At 44.1% G+C, this 25003-nt stretch overlaps 1 protein-coding gene across 2 annotated transcripts in view; it reads left to right on the top strand.

Annotated features, from left to right (window-relative positions):
- The window catches only part of LOC144495614 (1-phosphatidylinositol 4,5-bisphosphate phosphodiesterase gamma-1-like), a 211729-nt gene that overhangs the window by 105862 nt on the left and 80864 nt on the right, over positions 1–25003 (top strand). For both annotated transcript variants that reach the window (XM_078215830.1, XM_078215831.1), the window contains exons 5-12: positions 2409–2493; positions 9675–9755; positions 10675–10709; positions 12490–12562; positions 15401–15502; positions 17936–18054; positions 20691–20776; positions 22548–22668. In XM_078215830.1, the coding sequence (XP_078071956.1) occupies positions 2409–2493; positions 9675–9755; positions 10675–10709; positions 12490–12562; positions 15401–15502; positions 17936–18054; positions 20691–20776; positions 22548–22668 (702 nt within the window). The remainder of the gene's footprint in view (positions 1–2408; positions 2494–9674; positions 9756–10674; positions 10710–12489; positions 12563–15400; positions 15503–17935; positions 18055–20690; positions 20777–22547; positions 22669–25003) is intronic.

Raw genomic sequence — 25003 nt, 5'->3', positions numbered from 1 at the left:
GTGGGGGTTACAGATAGTGTGACATGAACCCAAGATCCCGGTTGAGGCCGTCCTCATGTGTGCGGAACTTGGCTATCAATTTCTGCTCAGCGATTCTGCGTTGTCGTGTGTCGTGAAGGCCGCCTTGGAGAACGCGTACCCGAAGATCAGAGGCTGAATGCCCGTGACTCACTAACTGTCCTGGCTGGAGATAATACATACCTCTTTAACCTGTGCTTAACCCTCTCTCCACTCACATTAGAACATAGAACATAGAACATAGAAAGCCACAGCACAAACAGGCCCTTCGGCCCACAAGTTGCGCCGATCACATCCCCACCTCTAGGCCTATCTATAGCCCTCAATCCCATTAAATCCCATGTACTCATCCAGAAGTCTCTTAAAAGACCCCAACGAGTTTGCCTCCACCACCACCGACGTCAGCCGATTCCACTCACCCACCACCCTCTGAGTGAAAAACTTACCCCTGACATCCCCCCTGTACCTACCCCCCAGCACCTTAAACCTGTGTCCTCTCGTAGCAACCATTTCAGCCCTTGGAAATAGCCTCTGAGAGTCCACCCTATCCAGACCCCTCAACATCTTGTAAACCTCTATCAGGTCACCTCTCATCCTTCGTCTCTCCAGGGAGAAGAGACCAAGCTCCCTCAACCTATCCTCATAAGGCATGCCCCCCAATCCAGGCAACATCCTTGTAAATCTCCTCTGCACCCTTTCAATGGCTTCAACATCTTTCCTGTAATGAGGTGACCAGAACTGCGCGCAGTACTCCAAGTGGGGTCTAACCAGGGTCCTATAAAGCTGCAGCATTATCTCCCGACTCCTAAACTCAATCCCTCGATTAATGAAGGCTAGTACGCCATACGCCTTCTTGACCGCATCCTCCACCTGCGAGGCCGATTTAAGAGTCCTATGGACCCGGACCCCAAGGTCCTTCTGATCCTCTACACTGCTAAGAATGGTACCCTTCATTTTATACTGCTGCTCCATCCCATTGGATCTGCCAAAATGGATCACTACACACTTATCCGGGTTGAAGTCCATCTGCCACTTCTCCGCCCAGTCTTGCATTCTATCTATGTCTCGCTGCAACTTCTGACATCCCTCCAAACTATCCACAACACCACCTACCTTGGTGTCGTCAGCAAACTTACCAACCCATCCCTCCACTTCCTCATCCAGGTCATTTATGAAAATGACAAACAGCAAGGGTCCCAGAACAGATCCCTGGGGCACTCCACTGGTCACTGACCTCCATTGTCTGTACCTTTATGACTTGATTACCTGTGAAGACTCGCATTTCAACCATTATCTTGTAAATTGAGTTTGTATCTATATATGCCCTGTTTGTGAACACAACTCCTCACTCACCTGAAGAAGGAGTGAGACTCTGAAAGCTTGTGCTGCCAAATAAACCTGTTGGACTTTAACCTGGTGTTGTGAGACTTCTTACTGTGCTTATCCCAGTCCAACGACGGCATCTGCACATCATGCCTATTATTGAGACATCCCTCTGCTGAACATCATAGGAAAGTATTCACCCTGGTTGCCCTTATTGGACAGCAGATCCTGACTGAACACATCTATCCTGAAATAAAAGCAAAACACTGATAATGCTGGAATCTGAAACTTAAACAGAAAAGGCTGGAAAATCTCAGCAGGTCTGACAGCATCTGTGGAGAGAGAATAAGGGTCATCCAGACTCAAAACATTGGCTCTATTCTCTCTCCACAGATGCTGTCAGACCCACTGAGATTTTCCAGCATTTTCTGTTTTTGCATCCATCCTGAATCCCAGTGTGGTTTCAGATTCGGAAGACCTACAATTGACATGATCTTCAGTTTGGCAGCGTGGGTTTCCTCCGGGTATTCTGGTTTCCTCCCAAAGTCCAAAGATGTGCAGGTTAGGTAGCTTGGCTAAATTACCTTTTAGTATCCCAAGATGTCTAGGTTAGATGAAATTAGCCGTGGTAAATGTGTGGGGTTACAGGGATAGGGCAGGGGAGAGGATCTGGGTAAGAAACTCAGTCAACGAGTCAGTACAGACTTAATGAGCCGAATGGCCTCTTCTGCACAGTAGGGATTCCATGATTCTGTGATTAAAAACAACATCTTTCTCTGCTCTAATATCTCCTTATGTGGCTTGTTGTCAAATTGTGTTTGTTAACACTCCTGTATGAGCCGTGGGGAGTTTTACAATGGAAAAATATAATATAAATACAAGTTGATGTTGTTCTGATCACAAGCATTTATTCATCTCTACCCTATATATTTCACTCATTTATATCTACCTTTTTTTAAACCTTTCCTCATCATTCTTAGTCCTGGCTGTCATTTATTCTTACTTTCTTGCAAGATTTGATTCTGCAGTATGGTTATCAATTATATATTGAATGTTTATTTTTTTAGTATCACAGTGAAGGATCTAAAGGTTATGCTTCCTCAAGTCAACTACAGAGTCCCAAATATGAGGTTCCTGCGGGACAGGCTGTTGGTAAGTAGATAAACTTTGCTTGTAACTCCTGTGTTTGTCTCACAGTTTTGTAGATCAGGAAAGGTTTCTGACAATATTAGTCTCCTTATCTAAGGAGAGATGTAAATGCATTCGAAGCAGTTCAGAGAAGGTTTCCTGGACCGATGCTAGGGATGGGCTGGTTGTCCTATGAGGAAAGGTTGGAGAGGTTAGGTTTGTATCCACTAAAGTTTAGAAGAGGAAAAAGCAAGAAGGCCTTTAGAAGGGCAGCACGGTGGCTAGCACTATCGCTTCACAGTGCCAGGGACCCAAGTTCGATTCCCGGCTTGGGTCACTGTCTGTATGGAGTTTGCACGTTCTCCCCATGTCTGCGTGGGTTTCCTCCGGGTGCTCCGGTTTCCTCCCACAGTCCAAAGATGTGCTGGTTAGGTGGATTGGCTATGCTAAATTCTCCCTCAGTGTACCCGAACAGGCACCGGTGTGTGGCGACTAGGGGATTTTCACAGGAACTTCATTGCAGTGTTAATGTAAGCCTACTTGTGACTAATAACTAAACTTTACTTTATTTTACAATTTGAGCAAAATCTTTACGATCCTGAGTGGTATTGACAGGGTAGATGTGGAGCCGATGTTTCCTCGCCTGGGAGAATTTAGAACTATGGGTCATTATTTAAAAATAAGAGGTCGTTCATTTAAGGCAGATAAGAGGAGAATTTTTTCCCTTGAGGGTTGTGAGTCTTTGGAACTCTCTTCCTCAAAGGGCAGTGGAGGCAGAGCCTTTGAATATTTTTAAGGCAGAGGTAGATTCTTGATTAACAAGGAGATGAAAGGTTATTCGGGGTTAAAGTTACAATCAGATCAGCCACAATCTCATGAAATGGCACAGCAGGCTCAAGGGGCCGAGTGGCCTATTCTTACTCCTAATTCGTATGTTTGTATGTTCATAATGCAGCCCCTTAAATGTACTTTCTTCTTTTTCCTTAAAGATTTTCCCGAGGGGTCAAATGACCGAGAATGGAAAACATTCAGTCTGTCACCATCACAAACTCCTTAACTGAGCTACCCCAATGACTTGCAGGGTGGTACCATACCTGGTATAACATCCAACAATACAAATCAGGAAGCTCCCTATCTCAACGGCTTTATTTTCCTTAAATATATCCAAGAAAAGGGCCCATACTGTGAGACTTCCGATCCTACAGCAAACACGACTTGGTGCCCTCTTAGAATTTTTTATTTTACAGCACAGAAGGAGGCTATTCGGCCAATCGGTCTGTGCTGGCTCTTTGAAAAACCATCCAATTGGTCCCATTTCCCTGCTCATTTCCTGCTGCCCTCTAATTTTCTTCTTTTCAGGTTTATATCCAATAATAGGTATTTCCCTGAGACAAAAGTGAATTTCTGTTCCGTTATGACAGATGTAAACTATTGGTCTGTGCCTCCCAGAAGCTTGGCTATGAATGAACAAACTAGTGGCTTGAACCCTTATCTTGTGTTCAGAGACAGGCCTTAAAGATGGAAGAGGCGAGCTCCAGCCTGTTTAACAAGGCCTATATTCTCAGTGTGATGAAAGCTTCACAATGAAAGAGCATAATTGGATGTTAGGATGCTAGTGGCTTTATGCCAAGGTTCACCTTCCTGGTTAGGGGATTTGAGGACATCCCATGGCATTGTCATTACTATTTCCTCAACATATGTCACAGAAAATTGATTAATTGGTCATTTATTCATTTACTCATTGCGGGAACATTACCCTGTGAAAATTGGTTGATTTGCCTACATTAACCACACTTCAAAGATAATTCTTTGCCCATAAGGTGCTAGAGAATTTTCTAATGAGGCGATAAGGTACAAAAATAAACACAAATTATTTCATTCATTCGTTCTTTAAGTAAGTGTTAACAACAGTTTATGACATGATAATGACCACTAAGCTAATATTCTCCATGGTTTCCCCCATGACTGGAAAACTCATTTATATTTCCCTCAATCATAATCCTTGATTAATGAAAAAGACAGGACATGCTGCCTGTATCATGTCTCCTTCCTTCTACAAGCTTTTCTTATGGATCCTAATATCACAAAGATCCACTTTACAATCTCAAAGACCCAGGATAAAAATGTCGGGTATGGAAAGACCATGACCTCTACTGGTTGCTAACTCATCGTTACAACCTTAATAGCACAAAAATGTGAGTTGTACACCTCCCCAGTGCAGGGTTGGGGGAATCAGATTCCATCCTATTGCCCTGCATGACTCTAATTTTTGAGATCTGTCCTTGACTTAAGGTAATTCTAGAAGAACAGTTACATTAGCTGATTGGACATTAATAGATTTGACTTTGCGCTCCCTCCCATTTTATTTTAACACTTTGTCCGAAATCTGCAAGCTGTTCGCACCAGCAGGATCTTCTGGTCCTGTCAATGGTAAACCCTGGCTGCGTGTTCCATAGAAATCATAGAAACCCTACAGTGCAGAAGGAGGCCATTCGGCCCATCGTGTCTGCACCGACCACAATCCCACCCAGGCCCTACCCGCTAATATTTACCCGCTAATCCCTCTAACCTCCCCATCTCAGAACTCTGAGGGGCAATTTTTAACCTTGGCCAATCAACCTAACCCGCACATCTTTGGACTGTGGGAGGAAACCGGAGCACCCAGAGGAAACCCACGCAGACACGAGGAGAATGTGCAAACTCCACACAGACAGTGACCCAAGCCGGGAATCGAACCCAGGTCCCTGGAGCTGTGAAGCAGCAGTGCTAACCACTGTGCTACCATGCCGCCCAGCGGTGGTGGGGTGCAAACAATGGGAAAACATGTTGACAGCGGCGGCACCAGAAGATCCCGCACCACTGCGAAAGATGCCGCAGTGACTTGCGGAGAATCCGGCCTGTGCCAACGCAAGCCACACAAGATGGCTGCCGATACCTGTCTGAGCAATTTTGCTTTGTCCACATATGCACAGAAAACCTATTTTGCTTCCGAAAGCAATTTTTTAAAAGCCTTTTTTCAAACATAGTAAAATAACACACTTGAAGAGAACAGGAATCTTGATTATCATGGTAGACAATCTCGTTAGGTGATGGCACAGACGGGGAAATTAGCTATGGAGGTCAGAGTGCCCAATTTTCTGTTGAGCAGTCGTGCTGTTTTGAAACAGTGCTATCACTCTGCAGCTTTTCACACAGCTTTTCCTATGATACACCATAAGATAAAACTAAGAATTAGAGTCATAGAGGTTTACAGCATAGAAATAGGCCCTTCGGCCCAACTTGTCCCTGTTGCCCAGTTTTTACCAGTAAGCTAGTCCCAGTTGCCTTCATTTGGCCCATATCCCTCTATACCCATTTTACCCATGTAACTAACTAAATGCTTTTTAAAAGACAAAATTGTACCCATCTCTACTACTATCTCTGGCAGCTTGTTCCAGACACTCACCATCCTCTGAGTGAAAATATTGTCCCTCTGGCCCCATTTGTATCTCTCCCCTCTCACCTCAAACCTATGCCATATTCTTTTCTCTGCAACACCAAGACATTCTCAAACATTCCTTTCCCCTTTCCCTCCTATCCCGATGATGCTGTCGCATCCTAGATTTTATATTAAAAAAAGGCAGAGAGGCTGTCAGTTTAATTTCTCATGAGGATTGTTGTGAGTTTGAATTTTGCTTACAGGCATGAGAAGCTAAATGGAGATGATAAGCATCACACTGAGGTTGGGGGGATGAGTAGACTTTTGACCTGCGTCACTCGCAATGACGTCACATCGGTACAACTGAGCATGCGTTGGAAGCAAATGTAGCCTTTGTAAAACTCATTCTACACTTGCCAACAGCACAGCCCTCCACTAGCTTAGTTTGTTGGCACACCAATTTGTTGGGGTATCATGGCATTGCAGTTGGCAGTGATGTGTTTTGACCTTCAGTTATGCGCACGAGTTAGGAGGAACAAAAAAAAGCAAAGACCCATAACTCTGGGTTTACACATAATGCACATTTCCAGAAACAAAATGTAATTGATAGAAAGAGGCCCCATTTGAAACTTCATTAGAATATTTATAGGGAGTGACAGTGTTATAATGGCAGCTCCCATACCTGCTTCTGTCATTAATTATGCCCCGGTACTAAAAATATCACCCTTTAATGTATCCAGGGCCCTCCAGAGTTGCAGGCCATTGAACAGCATTAGTAAGTAGCTATAAAGGCCAGAATTATTTTTAGAAGAGATTTTCTCAACAAAGTAGTAAAGATCTAAATTAATAAAGAGCTCACCTGGTGCACAGTTTTACCTAAGGAAGGATAGGCTTGCCATAGAGAGAATACAGTGGCGGTTCAGCAGATTACTCACTGGAACGGCGGGTTGTCTTATGAGAAGAAATTGAGGAGCCTGGGTCTCTACTCTCTAGCGTTTTGTTGAATGAGAAGTTACGTAATTGAAACATGCAAAATTCTTAAAAGGGCCATAAGATGTCGGAGCAAAAGTAGGCTATTCGGCCCCATCATGCCTGTTACAACATTCAATGAGATCATAAAGGCAAAATATTGCGGATGCTGGAATCAGAAGCAAAAACAGAAAAATGCTAGAAAATCTCAGCAGGTCTGACAGCATCTGTGGAGAGAGAATAGAGCCAGCGTTTCGAGTCTGGATGACCTTTCATCAACCTGCCGCCAATGCCAGTATATCTTTCCTTAGATAAGGGGACCAAAACTGTTCAGTGACAGGTTTGATGTCGATAAGATATTTGCCCTGGCTGGTGAGTCTAAAACCAGGGAACAGTATTTCAAGATAAGGGGCAGGCCATTTAAGACTTAGATGAGGAAGAATTTCTTCACTGAATCTTTGAGCATGTTCAAACGGAAATTGATAGATTTCTGGAGACAATGACATCAATGACATAGTGCAGGAAAGTGGCATTGAGGTTGATGATCAGCCATGATCGAATTGAATGGCAGAGAAGGTTTGATGGGCCGAATGGCCTACTCCTGTTCCTATTGTATGAAATATTTTCAGTTAACACAATGTTAATGCTGTGCTGATACTACATTAATAGTGCGCTAATTTTGAGTTACTCTTGTGCTAATAATATGCATATACCATTAATATATTAAGAACATAAACATAAGGACTACGAGCGGGAGTAGGTCATCTGGCCCCTCGAGCCTGCTCCACCATTCAATAAGATCACAGTGGTTAGCACACTGCCTCACGGCACCAGGGACCCCGGTTCAATTCCCAGCTTGGGTCACTGTCTGTGCGGAGTCTGCACGTTCTCCCTGTGTCAGCGTGGGTTTCCTCCGGGTGCTCCGGTTTCCTCCCACAGTCATAGAAGTCATAGAAACCCTACAGTGCAGAAGGAGGCCATTCGGCCCATCAAGTCTGCACCGACCACAATCCCACCCAGGACCTACCCCCACATATTTACACGCTAATCCCTCTAACCTACACATCCCAGGACTCTAAGGGGCAATTTTTTTTTTTAACCTGGCCAATCAACCTAACCCGCACATCTTTGGACTGTGGGAGGAAACCGGAGCACCCGGAGGAAACCCACGCAGACACGAGGAGAATGTGCAAACTCCACACAGACAGTGACCCGAGCCGGGAATCGAACCCAGTCCGAAAGACGTACTGGTTAGGTGCATTGGCCATGCTAAATTCTCCCTCAGTGTACCCAAACAGGCGCCGGAGTGTGGCGACGAGGGGATATTCACAGTAACTGTAAGCCTACTTATGACGTTAATAAATAAGTAAAATAAATAAATAAATAAGATCATGGCTGATCTTTTTGTGGACTCAGCTCCACTTACCCACCCACTCACCATAACCCTTAATTCTTTTACTGTTCAAAAATCTATCTATATTTGTCTTCAAAACATTCAACGAGATAGCCTCAACCGCTTCACTGGGCAGGGAATTCCATAGATTCACAACCCTTTGGGTGAAGAAGTTTCTCCTCAACTCAGTCCTAAATCTTCTCCCCCTTATTTTTAAGCTATGCCCCCTAGTTCTGGTTTCACCTGCCAGTGGAAACAACCTCCCTGCTTCTATCTTATCTAGTGCCTTCCTAATTTCATATGTTTCTATAAGATCTCTCCTCATTCTTCCAAATTCCAATGAGTATAGCCCCAGTCTACCAGTCTCTGCTCAAAAACCAACCCTCTCAACTCCGGAATCAACCTAGAGAATCTCGTCTGCACCCCCTCCACTGCCAGTACATCCTTTCTCAGCAAGGAGACCAACACTCTACACAGTACTCCACGTGTGGCCTCACCAGCACCTTATACAGCTGTTGTGGATGCTTTATAAATATTGTTTTAGTACTGTATGTGTTATATGTTAACGTTGCCTTAACAATACCTCATTAATACTAAATTATGCTAACATTGTGCTAATGCTTTATTAATACCATCTGACATCTGTACTAGCACACACAGTGCCAATTAGGGATAGGCAGCAAATTCTGGTCCAGCCAGCAGTGCTCACATCCTCTGATCAATAAACAAAATACAATGCTGGATTTCTACTGCGTTGCTATTGTGCCAGCTGAAAGTATATTAATACTGATTGGTACTTCTTTAGAGTTGATTTGAGATTGTTTTAATGATGTAATAAAGTAGCACTAGTGTTATGCTAACATTATATCAGTTGCTGTGTTAATACTGTTCCAATGATGTGTTGAAACTAAATTAATATGGCATTGACGCTGTTGACTAAAACTCAATTAATATTGTGTTAACATCGGACTAAAAGCATAACAATACTGCCCTAAAGCTATGATAATGTTGATTAATTCCTTTAAAGTAAAGGTTAACTGAACAAGACTGAAGGTTATCAGAACACATCTAAGCAGAGATCAAATTCATTGAAACACCTTCGGTCTAGTCCACTTGGGATTTTGGGAATATCATGTGTAGAACATAATTGCCTGCAGATCAATCATGTGGATTATAATGTTACATTGATATCCTAGAGTGTTTGCTGCATAAACACTGAGATCGGCAAAAAACTCTTTTCCAAGTATTATTCATAGAAACCTTAATGAACTGGGGGGAATTCGTGACAGGGCAGCTTGCACTGGGCATGTGGGAAAGGGACAGGCTGGATGATCCAAATGATGGTCAATACTTTCCAATATGATAGCACAATGACTGTAACAGAGAGTGTGGGTTCATTGTACCCGTGCTTTATCTCCCTGACAGGAAGTGGACACAAGGGTGGATATGAACTATGCTCAGTTCATTCTTTTCTACAGAAACCTGTTGTTTGACGCACAGAAAACAGTGAGTATTTACCTTGAGGAATGGATTGACCACAAGCCTGAAGAACAATTGAATGAATTAATGTTGTCCTGCTGTAATTTTAAAATGTGCCCACAGTCAGCTATCCCCAATATAGGATCTGCTACTTTCTGTAATAAACACCAGATCAGCCATTTCCCTTTATTATACACAGGTCTGCTATTTTCCATAATACACAGAGTCTGTTATTCTCTGAGAGGATCCATTATTCCCTGTAATATTGATGGTGTGTGCTATTTACTAACCATGTATTCAGAGTAAGCAAATTCCCTATTAATGGTCTCATATTATCTACAATTCATACGGGATCTGTTAAATTTTATAATGTAAACAGATGGAGGATCTCTGGTTCCTGTGTTCTTAAAATGGCTTGAGTTCATAGAATCATAGAATTCCTACAATGCAGAAGGCCATTTGCCCCATCGAGCCTGTACTGACAACAACCCCACCCAGGCCCTATTCCTGTAACCCCACGTTTTTACCCTGACACTAAGGGGCAAAATAAGCATGGCCAACCAACCTAACCTGTGCACTTTTGGACTGTGGGAGGAAACCGGAGCACCCGGAGGAAACCCAAGCAGACACGAGGAGAATGTGCAAACTCCACACAGACAGTCACCCGAGGCCAGCATTGAACCTGGGTCCCTGGTGCTGTGAGGCAACAGTGCTAACCACTATGCCACCCATAATGAATTAAAAAAACATCATCTGGCCCCTTTCACTTAGTTTATATCCTCTTGGACCAGGTTACCCCTGGCTATCTTATCATTTCCACTCAGAAGCCACACCCAGATGCTGTATTGATAAGCCAAGTGGATCTCTCGATTTGATTGCAATGTATAACTCTTTGCTAAGTGTTGCTTACTCTCTGTTTATACAACCTCTGTTTCTGTGTGTGTAGATAATTGAGCAACTGGAGCTATCTTTTCCTCTGAGGTAAGGAGTTTCTCTTTGATTGGATTGTATTCTGAATGTTTTTTTAATATAATTTAATATAATTTTGACCATTGCCTTTGCTCCACTTAAAAATGGACCCTTGACGCAATCACCCTCTCGCAGACTAAGGCCTAGCTTTTTTTGAACAAAATGAAAATTAAGTTTGATCTGGCCAACTGTATCATTTTGCTTCATTGAATTTGTTGATTCCTTTGTGCAACGTGTTGTGTGAACTGTCAATCCAGGTTTTTCACTAGGACACCAGAAATAGAAGCAGGAGTAGTCCACCAGGCCCTTCAAGCCTGCCCCACCATTCAATACAATCATGGCTGATCTATGCCGGCCTCAACTCCTTTTCTGTGCCATTTTCCCGTAACCCTCTATTCCTCGATCTATCAAATATTTATCTACCTCCACTTTCAATGCTTCCAATGATCCAGCCTCCACCACCATTTGGAGTAGAGAATTCCAGAGATTCACCACCCTCTGCGAGAAGAAATTTCTGCGCACCTCAGTTTTAAATGACCGGTTCTTTATCTTGTAGCTATGTCCCTTTGTCTGAGACCCTCTCACTAGTGAAAACACCTCACCATCTACCCTGTCAAGCCCCTTCAGAATCTTATATGTTTGAATAAGGTCTTTCCACGCTCTTCTAAACTGCAAGGAATACAGACCCAGACTATTTAGTCTCTCTTCATAGGACAACCCTCTCATCCCAGGAATGAGCCTGGAGAATTTCCTCTGGACTGCCTCCTTCTCAGAACTTTTTCTTGAATCATGATTGTGTTTAATACTGAAGGAGACCAGTCAGCCTGTGGTACCTTTGAAGAACTACTGTATTCCGATTTGAAACCACATCCATGTCTGACTGATAACCAAGAGTGCTGCAAACTGGGTCAAGCAGCGATCCTCGTATTAATCTTACCCATAAAAAGAGGCCATTAAATCCATAAAAGAATGAGAATTTTAAAATCGAGACATTGCATAACTAGAAACAAATCAAGTTTATTTATTGGTCACATGGCTTACATTAACACTGCAATGAAGTTACTGTGAAATTCCCCTGGTCGCCACACTCCGGCACCTGTTTGGGTCAATGCACCTAACCAGCACGTCTTTCAGACTGTGGGAGGAAACCGGAGCACCCAGAGGAAACCCACGCAGACACAGGGAGAATGTGCAAACTCCACACAGACAGCGACCCAAACCAGGAATCAAACCTGGGTCCCTGGCGCTGTGAGGCACCTGTGCTAACCACGGTGCCACCGTGCTGCCCTGTGTGCATTAGAGAGAACAGGGATGATGGGTGAAGAGGATTTGTTGCATGTTAGGACATAGGCAACAGTATTTTGGGTGACCTGAAGCTAATAGAAGGTAGTGGCCAGTCGAGAGCAATGGGAATAGTCAAGTCTAAAGTCACAAATTAAGAATGATAGTGATGCTTCTGTGCTCTGCCATTCTATAATTCTCTGATAACTGAGGTACAAAGGTCGTTTAGCTATATAAAAAATGTCAGCTCAAATTGTGTGCCCGACCCCCATAAGCCCATTTAAAGTAAAGAAAACGCATTAACAAAACGTGACACTGATGCGGAGCTCGGTCCCAGTTCTTACAGCTGGTTAATGGATATTGCACTAAACCATGGCAGCACTCACTGCACTTCCACCAAAACCAGTTGTCGGTTTATTTACAGATCCTCAGCACATCAAATAATCACACCCGCAATGAAAAATTCTGCTTACTTTTGGCAGTTGTTTAAATATTATGTTGTTGTGTGCAGGAACGTGGAGAGGCCTGAGCTGTGTCAAATTTCGCTGTATGACTTCCAGAAGTTTCTGCAATATGATCAGAAGGTAGGTAAACTGAATCAAAAGCCAAGGTGACTCTCTCTGACATTACAATGGTAACTACACTTCTGAAGCACTTCATTGGCTGCAAAGTGGTGTGGGATGTTCCCATTAAGAGGATGTAGCCCCTTTAAGAGGACAGGTCAGATGACCTGGGGTATGGGGTGACCTGCCCGGGATACCACCCCTACAACCACTCGAGGGTTGAAGTGTGAGGAATACAGTTCTTCAATAAACCTTATTGTACTTGTGGCTTGACTATTCCGTGTGACCTCTTTGGAGCTACTTCCCCGGTGATCTCTGACTTAACACAGAGGTCCTGAGAGGAACAGTACAAATGCTGTAATGATTTCAAGTCCCTCTTTAACCGAGTCAACAAATCAGCATTGGTTCATACTATGTCAACTTTGCACAAATCTCTTGCATGATTACGTTTGGAATCCTTCCTACATTTTTGGGCAGTCAATGTTCAGAAAGACATTTGTGCATTGGAGACATCTTGAGAAGAAAGGATCTTTTGAAACTGAGAGCTTTGACCCACTGAAGGAGGCCTTGTGGAGCTGATGAATTTTCTGGGAGAAAAGGTTGCATAAGGTGAATTCCCATGGAGGTTCTCCTCCCCGTTTGCTCTCACATTGCTGTGAAAGCCACACAAACACCAGAAGTCAGGGAATGTTTGAGCAGCGCATTAGATTACAGTGTTCATTACAGAGTAGACCGTGTGCAGTTTGTGAGAGGCGCAGGTTTGATAAGCCGGAGGCCATTTTCTGATTTCATGCCTTTTTATGTTCGAAATGAGAAACCTTATTCTGTGATAATCTCTGTGGTAGTGCTGGGTGAAAAACGGGAGTTGTGGCGGGCCATTCCAGAGTCCTGAAATGAGAAGCAAGAGTTGGCCATTTGGCCCTTCAAGCCTGCTCCGCCATTCATCTGATCCTGGCTGATCATCAAATTCAATATCCTGATCCCCACTTTCCCCCCATATCCCTTGATCCTTTCAGCCCCAAGAGCTATATCTCATTCCTTCTTGAAATCACACAACATTTTGGCCTCTACTTTCTGTGGCAATGAATTCCACAGATGCACCACTCTCTGGGTGAGGAAATTTCTCCTCACCTCAGTCCTAAAAGGTTTACCCCTTTTCCTCAAACTATGACCCCTAGTTCTGGACTCCCCCACCATTGGGAACATTGTTTCTGCATGCATAATGGCACTGTGGTTAGCAATGCTGCCTCATAGTACCAGCGACCCGGGTTTGATTCCGGCCTTGGGTGACTGTCTGTGTGGATTCTGCACATTCTCCCCGTGTCTGCGTGGGTTTCCTCCAGGTGCTCCAGTTTCCTCCCACACTCCAAAGATGTGCAGGTTAGGTGGATTGGCTATGCAAAATTGCCCCTCTGTGTCAGGGAGGATTAGTAGGGTAAATATGTGAGGTTATGGGGATAAGGCCTGGGTGAAATTGTTGTCGGTGCAGGCTTGATGAGCCAAATGGCCTCCTTCTTCACTGTGGGGATTCTATGATTCTATACCCTGTCTCATCCTGTTCGAATTTTATAAGTTTCTATGGGATTCCTCTCATTCTTCTAAACACCAGTGAATATAACCCTAACAGACTTATATCCTGTCTCCTCATATGACAGTCCTGCCATCCCAGGAATCAGCCTGTAAACCTTCGCTGAACACCCTCTATAGCAAGGACATCCTTCCTCAGATAAGGAGTTCAGAGGCTGCCGGGTGTACATCTGATATGGGTGCAAAGCCTATCTCGGTGCTTAAAATGTGAATAAAACAGCTCTCACCCCTCACATCTTTCACCCACCCCATATATTCCCAATGCCCCATCCATGACAATCCATGCCACCTCATGCTCTGCCACCCAGGCATCATGGTCCCTCATAACCTCCATGCCAACCTATGCCCCTCCAACACTCTCCATGGCCCTCGTATCTGATCTCTTCCAAAAGTGTCCTGGGATCTTATTTAAAAGGGTACCCCACCTCTCCAAAGAATGCTGGCAGCTTTAGATCTTCTCCTATCAAGTCCACAGTGCACAAGTTGTGCTTTGGACATCCCACTAGTCAAAATTAGACTGAGGCAATGACACTTTAACATGTGCCATCATCTCTGTGAATCCTGGGTATGCACATTAGAACTTGGCCCCTTTGTGTGAAAATTCAGGCCAAAGAAATTAAGGAAATTAATTCCAAAGTTAAGGATCTGGGATGGTTGAAGACACTTAAACCAATGGTGAGCGAAGGAAGTGGGAGGATGCACACATGTATAGATCTGGAAGAAAGCAGAGTTCTCCCAAGGATAGAAATTACAGAGTTGTGGGCTGGGGTGAGAGGAGGGACAGTGAGGCCATGAGCCATTTGAAATTGAGGATGACAATTTTAAAAATTGCCTGATCACAGCTATGTGAGCCAATGGATCATATCGGAAAGAGTTGCAAATCGCAAACTGATCATGCCTTGCTTATTCTACACAATAAAAATCGATTATGGAACTGTAAAAGAATGGGCCAATTGAAATTCTAGGAATTGGGAGTGAATGCAGAGTGGTTTGGACATTTGGATGGCTACTTAATGACAGTAAATGGGAAGGGATGTGGTCCATTGAAACTCAACACAATAAAAATAATGTGAAAGAGCAATAGCAGTGTGTACTGTGGACGCTGATCAGAAAATCCTTGGGTATAAGAATCTCTGCAATAGAAGTGAATGGGAAGAAGTCAAACTCATCTAAATTCTATGCACATGTTACTTTTATTTAATTTCCTGTAGGAAAAGGCTGTAAAAATAGCTCATCAGATCCACTTAATTGCTGTGACTTGTATTTCCATAGGAAAGCTGGGCAAATGACATTAACAAAGTTCGGGAGTGCATCTTTAATTACTTTAAAGATCCCTTGCGAGAGATATCAGACCCTGCGTTACAACTGGATGAGGTACATCTACACTTTTGCCTTATTTCACTCATTCTCAGTGATCTTCAAGTGAAATGGTCTTAATTTGATTTGGACAGAATTGCAATATATTGTGGTATGGCTTGCGCCCACTCTTACTTATATATAGATATGTCAAATGGCTCAACCCCAACCACAGTTTATTTAAAATGTATAGCTTGTTTACTTGAGGCAATGAGGTGAGAAATCTGGCAAGATTCCAGCTTGACCCTCCCTCCAGCAGATAACTCAACTGAAGCAACTAAGAGGAAGCCAGAGAAGAACTTATTATCCTTTATACTTCAACTCGAGTGCTCAATGCTTTGAAATCATAGGTGAAAGTCCCTTGGAAACGTTTAGTTTATAAAGTTTCTTCAGGGGAGAACCAAAGAAATGGCACTTACAAGAATAGTCTCAACTTAAGATGTCGATCCAACTCAATATTTTTTTGATTTGATTTATTATTGCCACATGTATTAACATACAGTGAAAAGTATTGTTTCTTGCACACTATACAGACAAAGCATACCGTTCACAGAGAAGGAAATGAGAGAGTGCAGAATGCAGTGCTACAGTCATAGCTAGGGTGTAGAGAAAGATCAACTTAATGCAAGGTAAGTCCATTCAAAAGTCTGACAGCAGCAGGGAAGAAGCTGTTTTTGAGTCAGTTGGTACGTGACCTCAGGCTTTTGTATCTTTTTCCCGACAGAAGAAGGTGGAAGAGAGAATGTCCGGAATGCGTGGGGTCCTTAATTATGCTGGCTGCTTTGCCGAGGCAGCGGGAAGTGTAGACAGAGTCAATGGATGGGAGGCTGGTTTGCGTAATGGATTGGGCTACATTCACGACCTTTTGTAATTCCTTGCGATCTTGGCAGAGCAGGAGCCATACCAAGCTGTGATACAACCAGAAAGAATGCTTTCTATGGTGCATCTGTAAAAATTGGTGAGAGTCGTAGCTGACATGCCAAATTTCCTTAGTCTTGTGAGAAAGTAGAGGCGTTGGTGGCTTTCTTAACTATAGCGTCGGCATGGGGGGACCAGGACAGGTTGTTGGTGATCTGGACACCTAAAAACTTGAAGCTCTCGACCCTTTCTACTTCATCCCCATTGATGTAGACAGGACCACAGACAGAATATACCACAGAATAGATGGAGTCTGGTCTAATCCTATGATTCCTCTAGTGGCATTCCATCAAAAAAAATGCTTGGATCTCCATCCATTGACTCTGTCTACACTTCCCGCTGCCTTGGCAAAGCAACCAGCATAATTAAGGACCCCACGCACTCCGGACATTCTCTCTTCCACCTTCTTGGAGAAAAAGATACAAAAGTCTGAGGTCACGTACCAACCGACTCAAGAACAGCTTCTTCCCTGCTGCCATCAGACTTTTGAATGGATTTCCCGTGCATTAAGTTGATCTTTCTCTACACCCTAGCTATGACTGTAACACTACATTCTGCACTCTCTCATTTCCTTCTCTATGAACAGTATGCATTGTACAGCGCGCAAGAAACAATACTTTTCACTGTATGTTAATACATGTGACAATAATAAATCAAATCAAATCAAATCGAACTGGAGTGGAGCGGCAACTGAGGCAGCTCCAGCTCAAATATACTGGCTGACAAACTAAAAACATTAGCTGATATATAGGAGTGGCTCTCCAACAGCCAGGCTGTGATGTGTGGGCCAACAGGCTTCAGAAGGCAAAGAGGAAAATATACACACCCATACTAGCTATTTAATATTTAAGCCTTCTTTCTTATTCTTCCCTGATGCGCGATATAACACACGAGATGCTGGATGTACTCGGGAAATAAAGGCTTTTATTGCCAACAATAACAGAGCTACTATATACAGTATACGATCCCAGGCAGAGCAGTGACCTTTATACCTCTCCCAGGAGGCGGAGCCAACTGGGGTGTACCATAGGACTATATTAACAGGTAGAACAGCCCAACCCTAACCCCAACAGTAACATATCTACAGACTCATAGTACTGGCCAGACCATGGCTCAGCACTACCTGGTGGGAACCAACAATGGTTCACCACATTTCCTCAAATATGGTGTCCTCTATCTTCTTACTCTTTTGTGTTAAAATCAGCTACTCTTATATCAGCTCCTAATCTAGCTCATTTTTTCTCAAGAGTCATATATATATTAAGAGTCCCCTAACTCCCTAAATCTCTTTCTCCTGCAGTTTACAGGTTTTTTTAGAACCAGACTCAGCATTACTAACCCTTACTTAGGGACTTTTCTTCTTCCTGTTGTCCTCAATCAATACAGAATCTTACACTATTGACCTTAACTCTTCCCTTAAGTTTCAATGCAAATGTAAAAGCGATTCCAAAATAAAAGTGAGAGTAAAATTATTATTCAGATTTATCTAGAATGCTGAAGATTGAGAATTCATCTGTTTGGTTTGTCTTTTAGTTCTTGGCCTATCTGTTCTCGAAAGAGAACATGATTCTGGATTCAAGGTTTGAACGTGTGACTTTGGAGGAAATGAACCACCCCCTTTCGTATTACTGGATCTCATCATCACACAACACGTTAAGTAAAGCTCTGTTCAGTCTTTTTGTTAAGTGTGCTCAATCGGTTTTGATATTACCCTTAACTTTCTCTCCTCCTTTCCTGAAGGCACTAACTCCCACTGGGTTAAGATACCAGATGTGACAGCCATTCTCTGACACCATGTCCAGTCAGTTATTCTCCGTAAATAAGATTTTGAGTTCTGGCAGTTTGTTCCATTATAATCAGGTTTCATCCGGATCTTATGCTTCTATGTGCGTTCCAATGATCAAAAGCAAGATTCCTGACTGCACTTTTTGCTCTCTGAAATTCTGAGTCATAACTTTATCTACACCACCCCGTGAGATCAACTAACTCCACACAGGATAGAAAGGAAATCACAGAACATCCTGCTGAACCTCAATGTTGCATCTTGTTTTTAGCTTCAATTCAATTGAAGGACAGAGAGAAGGGGTGGGTGTAGGTAAGGAGTGGTCCTTGGAACCTCTGCCAGACTTGGGCGATTGCCAGAAGAGATTAGATTGTGGGAGTCAGATGGAAGTCCATCTGATTTGCATCATTCCCGAAAGGCTGCAGTGGGTTCAAAGTAAAGGTTGAGGAGTTACAGTGCATAGAATCAAAGACATGAGTCCATTCACTGTGTGAGTATTAATTTAAGGCAGTTTGGTGATGTGGATTCACATCAATGGGGGGGAAGAACCACTGGGCCCAATGTTAGCTTGTGGGCCCAGGAATAAGAAGAACAAAGAAAAGTACAGAACAGAAACAGGCCCTTCAGCCCTCCAAGCCCGTGCCGATCATGATGCCCTAACTAAACTAAAAAAAAACCTTCTGCCCTTATTCAGTCCATATCCCTCTATTCCCTCTCTATACATATACCCATCCAGATGCCTCTTAAATGTTGCTAATGTGCCTGCTTCCACCACTTACTCTGATATGGAGATGCCAGCGTTGGACTGAGGTGGGCACAGTAATACTGTTATACTAATTACTGTGACCACCTACTCTGGCAGCATGTTCCAGGCACCCACCACTCTCTGCGTGAAAAGCATCCAGTGTTAACTGTGAAGACAATCAGTGCACAGTATGTAAATTTAACAGTCATGATATTGGTCAACTTCTTTACGTTTTCCTATGATTTCCTATTTTTCTCTCCATCTTTTGGACATCTCTAACTTTCTGGTAAGCCAGGGCATGTGATTGATCTTGTTGGTATGCAAAAAGCTACCAGAGAAAACGACAGGGCAGTTTGAAGGTGGCACGGTAGCACAGTGGTTAGCACTGCCGCTTCACAGCTCCAGGGACCTGAGTTCGATTCCCGGCTTGGGTCACTGTGTGGAGTTTGCACATTCTCCCTGTGTCCGTGTGGGTTTCCTCCGGGTGCTCTGGTTTACTCCCACAGTCCAAAGATGTGCGGGTTAGGTTGATTGGCCATGCTAAAATTGCCCCTTAATGTCCTGAGATGCGTAGATTAGAAGGATTAGCGGGTAAGTATGTAGGGATATGGGAGTAGGGCCTGGGTAGGATTGTGGTCGGTGCGGACTCGATGGGCCGAATGGCCTCTTTCTGCACTGTAGGATTTCTATGATTTCTATGATTCTCTCCTACTTCACCTTTATAAGCTATGGGTGAGGCAGTGCCTCCACCCACTGAAGGGTTAACATTGATGTGGCATTTTACTACATTTCTCCCAACCAGTAAGAAGCACTGGAGGAAATGTTAATTCTGCCCTTAAAATCATGGTGGTACAGTGGTTAGCACTGCTGCTTCACAGCGCCAGGAACCCAGGTTCAATTCTAGCCTCAGATGACTATCTGTGTGGAGTTTGCACATTTTCCCCGTGTCTGTGTGGGTCTATGTGGGTTTCCTCCGGGTGCTTCAGTTTTTTCCCACAGTCTAAAGATGTGCAGGTTAGGTTGATTGGCCGTGCTAAATTTCCCCTTAGTGTCAGGAGGATTAGCAGGTGGGGTTACGGGAATAGGGCCTGGGTGAGGGCGTGTTGCTGGTGCAGGCTCGATGGGCTGAATGGCCTCCTTTTGCTCTGTAGGGATTCTATGATTCTAACAAGTGGGGGGAAAGGCTGTCTGCAGTTAAATGTTTGGTTGCAATGGTGTGTCTTTGCTCTGCCCTTGAGAGGCGGAACACTTCATTATTATAAGTGCACTGGGGAGTCTGATCTAAATTTAACACTGACCAGCTGCATTTTCAGGCCTCGGTAATCCAGGCAGCAAAATGGAGATGGGAACAAGTGGGTCATGCGGTTGTGAGCCAGGAGGAGCAGGAGTCTTTTCTGCATTCAGCCATCCCACATCCGCAATCTTTATGTTCTGCCCCACAATCTTTCTCAATGTGACCCCCTCCATCAATGTGACCCCCTGGCACCATTCACCAACCCTCCATCTTTCCTGGTTGCTCAGAACTACCCTCAACAGCCCCAGTTACGGCCACCACAGCCCAGCAATCAGCCAGCCCCCATCAACCTGGCCAGTTACCCTGCTGGGATCTGCAGTAAGGAAATGATAATGAGGCCCTGCTGTTAAATCTGCCTGATGCCCCCCATTCCTGGGATTTATGAGAAATCCCTGTGGATATCAGAGGCCACTATCTGTACAAGTCACAGTGACTGAAGTTCTGAAATATTCTTCATCTCTTCCAGGTATCTGACTGGAGACCAGTTTTCCAGTGAGTCATCATTAGAAGCCTATGCCCGGTGCCTAAGGATGGGATGCCGTTGCATTGAACGTAAGCGCTGCCCTTTTTCTGAATCTCAAACCCTTTTTCCTCCCTTCAGCGTGTGGATCCACTATGATGCAGTTCCTCGAAACCAAAGCTATTTATCCTGGGCAGGTAAGCTGCCAGAGTCAGCACAGGCTCAGCTCGATTCCAATATCAGCTGATATCAGATGACATCCGCCAAGATGCAACGGCAGCCAGGGATGGAAACATTGGCTGATCGTCCCCTCCTTACCCTCGTGGTGATGAGAAAATCGAAACGTTGCTCCGACTGCCTCAGCTGACTCATTGCTGTGCAGGATTTGAACCTGGCTTTTTTTGGTCTGTGTGGTTTTCTTATTCAATGAAGAAAACGCAGTGTGAGTTGACACAATATGTAGAAGAACAGAGGAAAGGAAAGCAATGGTATCCGAGTTATGCAACCTCATATAAGACCATAAGAAATATAAGCAGAATTAGGCCACTCGGCCCATCGAGTCTGCTCCGCCATTCAATCATGGCTGATATTTTTCTCATCCCCATTCTCCTGCCTTTTCCCCATAACCCCTGATCCCCTTATTAATCAAGAACCTATCTATCTCTGTCTTAAAGACACTCAATGACCTGGCCTCCACAGCCTTCTGCAGCAAAGAGTTCCACAGATTCACCAGTCTCTGACTGAAGAAATTCCTCCTCATCTCTGTTTTAAAGGATCATCCCTTTAGCCTGAGGTTGTGCCCTCTGGTTCTAGTTTTTCCTACTAGTGGAAACATCCTCTCCACGTCCACTCTACCCAGGCTTCGCAGTATCCTGTAAGTTTCAATAAGATCCCCCCTCATCCCTCTAAGCTCCAATGAATACAGATCCAGAGTCCTCAACTTTTCCTCATACGACAAGCTCTTCATTCCAGGGATCATTCTTGTAAACCTCCTCTGGACCCTTTCCAAAGCCAGTACATCCTTCCTTAGATAGGGGCCCAAAACAGCTCACAATACCCGAAATGAGGTCTGACCAGAGCCTTATACAGCCTCAGAAGTACATCCCTGCTCTTGTATTCTAGCCCTCTCGACATGAATGCTAACATTGCATTTGCCTTCCTAACTTCACTTCATGCTCCAACACTAAAGAATATTATAAACTAACATACGGGAATTCCAGATGATGTTAGTGGTATAGATGCGCTATTGTATTGTATTTTTTTTGAAAAAGAAATGATTGGGGAGGAAACAAGGCTTAGGCCAGTAATGTCCAGTAAAATTAAGAACAGTCCAGCATTTGCTCCCGATCCTGCCACCAGCAAAAGTTCCCAAATGTTAGTAAGAAGAAGAACTTTGCAGAGTTGACTGGGCTGGTTGTTTTGCTGTATGAAAGTTAAAGGGGTGTGAAAACTTCATGTGTGATTCAATCCTGTCACTGGATGCTCATTGCTGTCTATTTAACGTCACACACTGTCCTCTTCCTATCTGTTCTAAAGACAGATTCAACTTTATGTGTTTTGCAAAATATAGGCTGGAATTCTCCAGCTGTTCAGGCCGGCGGGGTCCTCCGGCCCCACCGGCAGTGCACCCCCATCCACGGGTTTCCCTCCAGTGTGGGGTGAGCTCAAAGGGAATTTCCATTAACATTAGCTCATTTCCATTCGCAAACAACCTCCCGCCAGTGGGAAACACAGGGCTGGGAGGCTGGAAACTCTCACCCATAATCTGCACTTGCTGCAGAAATCACAAGGAATTTCCTTAGCTGTATCAAAGGCTTATTTGAATAACTCCAGTTTGCGATTGACTGATGATCTGTTTTGCAGTGGATTGCTGGGACGGCCCGGATGATCTACCAATTATTTACCACGGACACACTCTTACCTCCAAAATCAAATTCCTGGATGTGCTGTACACGATAAAGGAGCATGCCTTCGTCACCTCAGAGTAAGTTACTCCAATAATTTGGGTCTATCTTAGTTCCATGCATACCTGTCAAAAACCATCATTTTGCTATGGTTCCTTTTCTTGCCTCTACCTCAAGTTACCTCAAGTGTCTCAAAGCTTCACCTTTGGCCTTTTTCTTTTCCTCATCTCCATACTGCCTATCAACAACATCATTTGTAGATACAAGGTCAATCCCAACATTTTTCGAGCTTTACCTTCCTGCCGTTACCCTTAATGCCATGATCACTACTCCAATATCCGGCTGCTTAGCCATCATAAAGTACCTCAACACTGTCAAGACCGAGAGTATCCTGTTTGGCTCGTACCAAAAGCCCAGGTACTGTCCTTCCTCCAGGTGGCTCAGTCAGGTAGAGCCTGATGCTGTACAGGCTTGGTATCATGTTTAACCCTAAGTTTACTTTCAAGCTCTGCATTCTGGCCACCGCTATCTTCACTTAATTCCACTTCTGAAATATCACCCTAATCCTGCTTCTGCCTTACCCCCACTGCCCACTTTGGTGCCTACACCCAACTGACTCTCGGGGCCAGAGTTTTGTGGCGTCGGGCCAGTTCCAGAGGCCTTTTAAAATGGTGGGCAGGGTCTGGATGCTGGAGGCCCTCTTCTATTTCTGGCATATTCTATTTTTGGTTGGTGGGGGAAGAGGAAGAGCAGGAATCACAGAGGCAACAATCTAGGGCCACTTGAAATTAGTGCTGAGTTCAAACAAATCCCATTTTGGCTGTTGCAAGAGTCTAACCCATAGTGTGGTATTCATGATTTGATGAGGAGGTGAAGGCTGGATAAATTCTGTTTAAGTGTCATAATCTCTAAATCCCCAATCCTATAAACACAATAAACAGCCTGTAGCTAGCAGTTAAAAATAACTGCTAGAGTACATTAATTGACAGGCCATCTGGTATAGCTTCAAAAACATAATTCCCAACTTTTCCTGCAGTTTCAATAGACTTAATTGTTGACATTACCCAAGGTATTTTTACTAAAACTGAGCCTCTTAGAATTCTTGGCTGAGTTTCAAACATTTATCTCAGCAGGAACTGAGTTTTCATTTTGATTGACAGTTTTAAAAGGCTATTGTCTTTACTCTGGTTACTAAACAGAAGGTCTTATAATACATTGGCTTCTTGAGGGGATTTAAATTCTCTGAATGGGTTTTATGAGTTTTTCAGTATCAAGTGTGCATGACTGATTGTTCAACTCTTCGATTGTGGGCGGCACAGTGGTTAACACTGCTGCCTCACAGTGCCAGGGTGCCAGGGACCCACACTCAATTCTGGCTTTGGGTGACTGTCTGTATGGAGTTTGCATGTTCTCTCCATGTTTGTGTGGATTTCCTCCAGGTACTCTGCTTTCTTCCCACTCTTTTGGAGAGTCGGTGCAGATGCAATAGACTGAATGGGCTCCTTCTGCACTGTAGGAATTCTATTCTATGGTTAGAAGATTATTTTTTCCATCACCACATGGCTCCTGTGGTCTGCCTGTAGATACTGGATGATGGGCTTTGGAGATGGTATGAGGGGGATGAGGATATGAGGTGGCATGGAATTGTCATGGGGTCATGAGGGTCATGGAGTTGACATAAATGTATGAGGGGCATGGAGGTGGGATGAGGTTTATGAGAGGCGTAGTGGATGTGGGAGTGCGGAAGGCTAGAGGGCTAACAGTCTTTTATAAAACTGGGCTGAAGTCAGTAAGACTTGAGGCCGGCATTCTGACCAGCCTGCCCCGGTACTTGACCCCTTACATGGCCACTTCTAAACTGCCTCAGGAGGCAACTGGCAGCAGGCCAGATTGAATCATGCCCATGGATCAAAAATGGGTAAACACAGTAAGAGTTTTAACAACACCAGGTTAAAGTCCAACAGGTTTATTTGGTAGCAAATGCCATTAGCTTTCGGAGCACTGCTCCTTTGTCAGATGGAGTGGATATTTGCTCCATCTGATCTCCATGAGATATCCACTCCATCTGACGAAGGAGCAGCGCTCCGAAAGCAAATGGCATTTGCTACCAAATAAACCTGTTGGACTTTAACCTGGTGTTGTTAAAACTCTTACCGTGTTTACCCCAGTCCAACGTCGGCATCTCCACATCAAAAATGGTTATGCAGTGCCTGTTTCCATGGCAACGGGTCTGCCAAATCGGGAGATTCCCTGACTCAAGCTTCCCTCCTCCATGGTGAAAATCTAGCTCTAAACCTTGTTCCCCTAATCATTACTACATTGGCTGCCTTTCTTCCAATTTCAAGATCCTTGTCTTTATCTACACGTTGCTTCAGAGCTTTAGAATTGCTGGTTCCAGCCCTGTGTTCCTGCTAG

The sequence above is a fragment of the Mustelus asterias genome, chromosome 7 (genome assembly GCF_964213995.1).
Source record: "Mustelus asterias chromosome 7, sMusAst1.hap1.1, whole genome shotgun sequence".
NCBI lineage: Eukaryota > Metazoa > Chordata > Chondrichthyes > Carcharhiniformes > Triakidae > Mustelus > Mustelus asterias.
Note: the sequence above shows the minus strand (reverse complement) of the source record. Positions and strands in the feature narration are given on the sequence as shown.